At 34.6% G+C, this 286-nt stretch overlaps 1 protein-coding gene across 1 annotated transcript in view; it reads left to right on the plus strand.

Annotated features, from left to right (window-relative positions):
• The window catches only part of LOC106869390 (uncharacterized), a 206146-nt gene that overhangs the window by 192179 nt on the left and 13681 nt on the right, over positions 1–286 (plus strand). Inside the window, exon 88 of the mRNA XM_052970991.1 lies at positions 50–220. Coding sequence (XP_052826951.1) covers positions 50–220 — 171 coding nt within the window. The remainder of the gene's footprint in view (positions 1–49; positions 221–286) is intronic.

The raw sequence follows: 286 nt of genomic DNA on the forward strand, positions 1-286 counted from the left end.
ACTCTCATCCTGTTCCTAATATTGATATCAATTATTTCACCAATTTCAGTTAACTCAGAAATCAAATGTGGACCACCAAAAGACATTGTTGGTGCTGAGAAGGACTACAAATCTACCAACTATAAATCTGAAGTGACCTATACTTGTCCAGACGAAGAGTCGTTTAAGTCCATATGTGAAAAGAACAGCAAATGGACTCCAGTAGCACCTACTTGTAATGGTAACGTAAATAGCTTCTATCTTGTCTTTGTTTAATTTTGTTTTATTTTTGTGCTAAATGTCTTTG

This window comes from Octopus bimaculoides, chromosome 10, assembly GCF_001194135.2.
Source record: "Octopus bimaculoides isolate UCB-OBI-ISO-001 chromosome 10, ASM119413v2, whole genome shotgun sequence".
In the NCBI taxonomy this organism is placed as follows: Eukaryota; Metazoa; Mollusca; class Cephalopoda; order Octopoda; family Octopodidae; genus Octopus; species Octopus bimaculoides.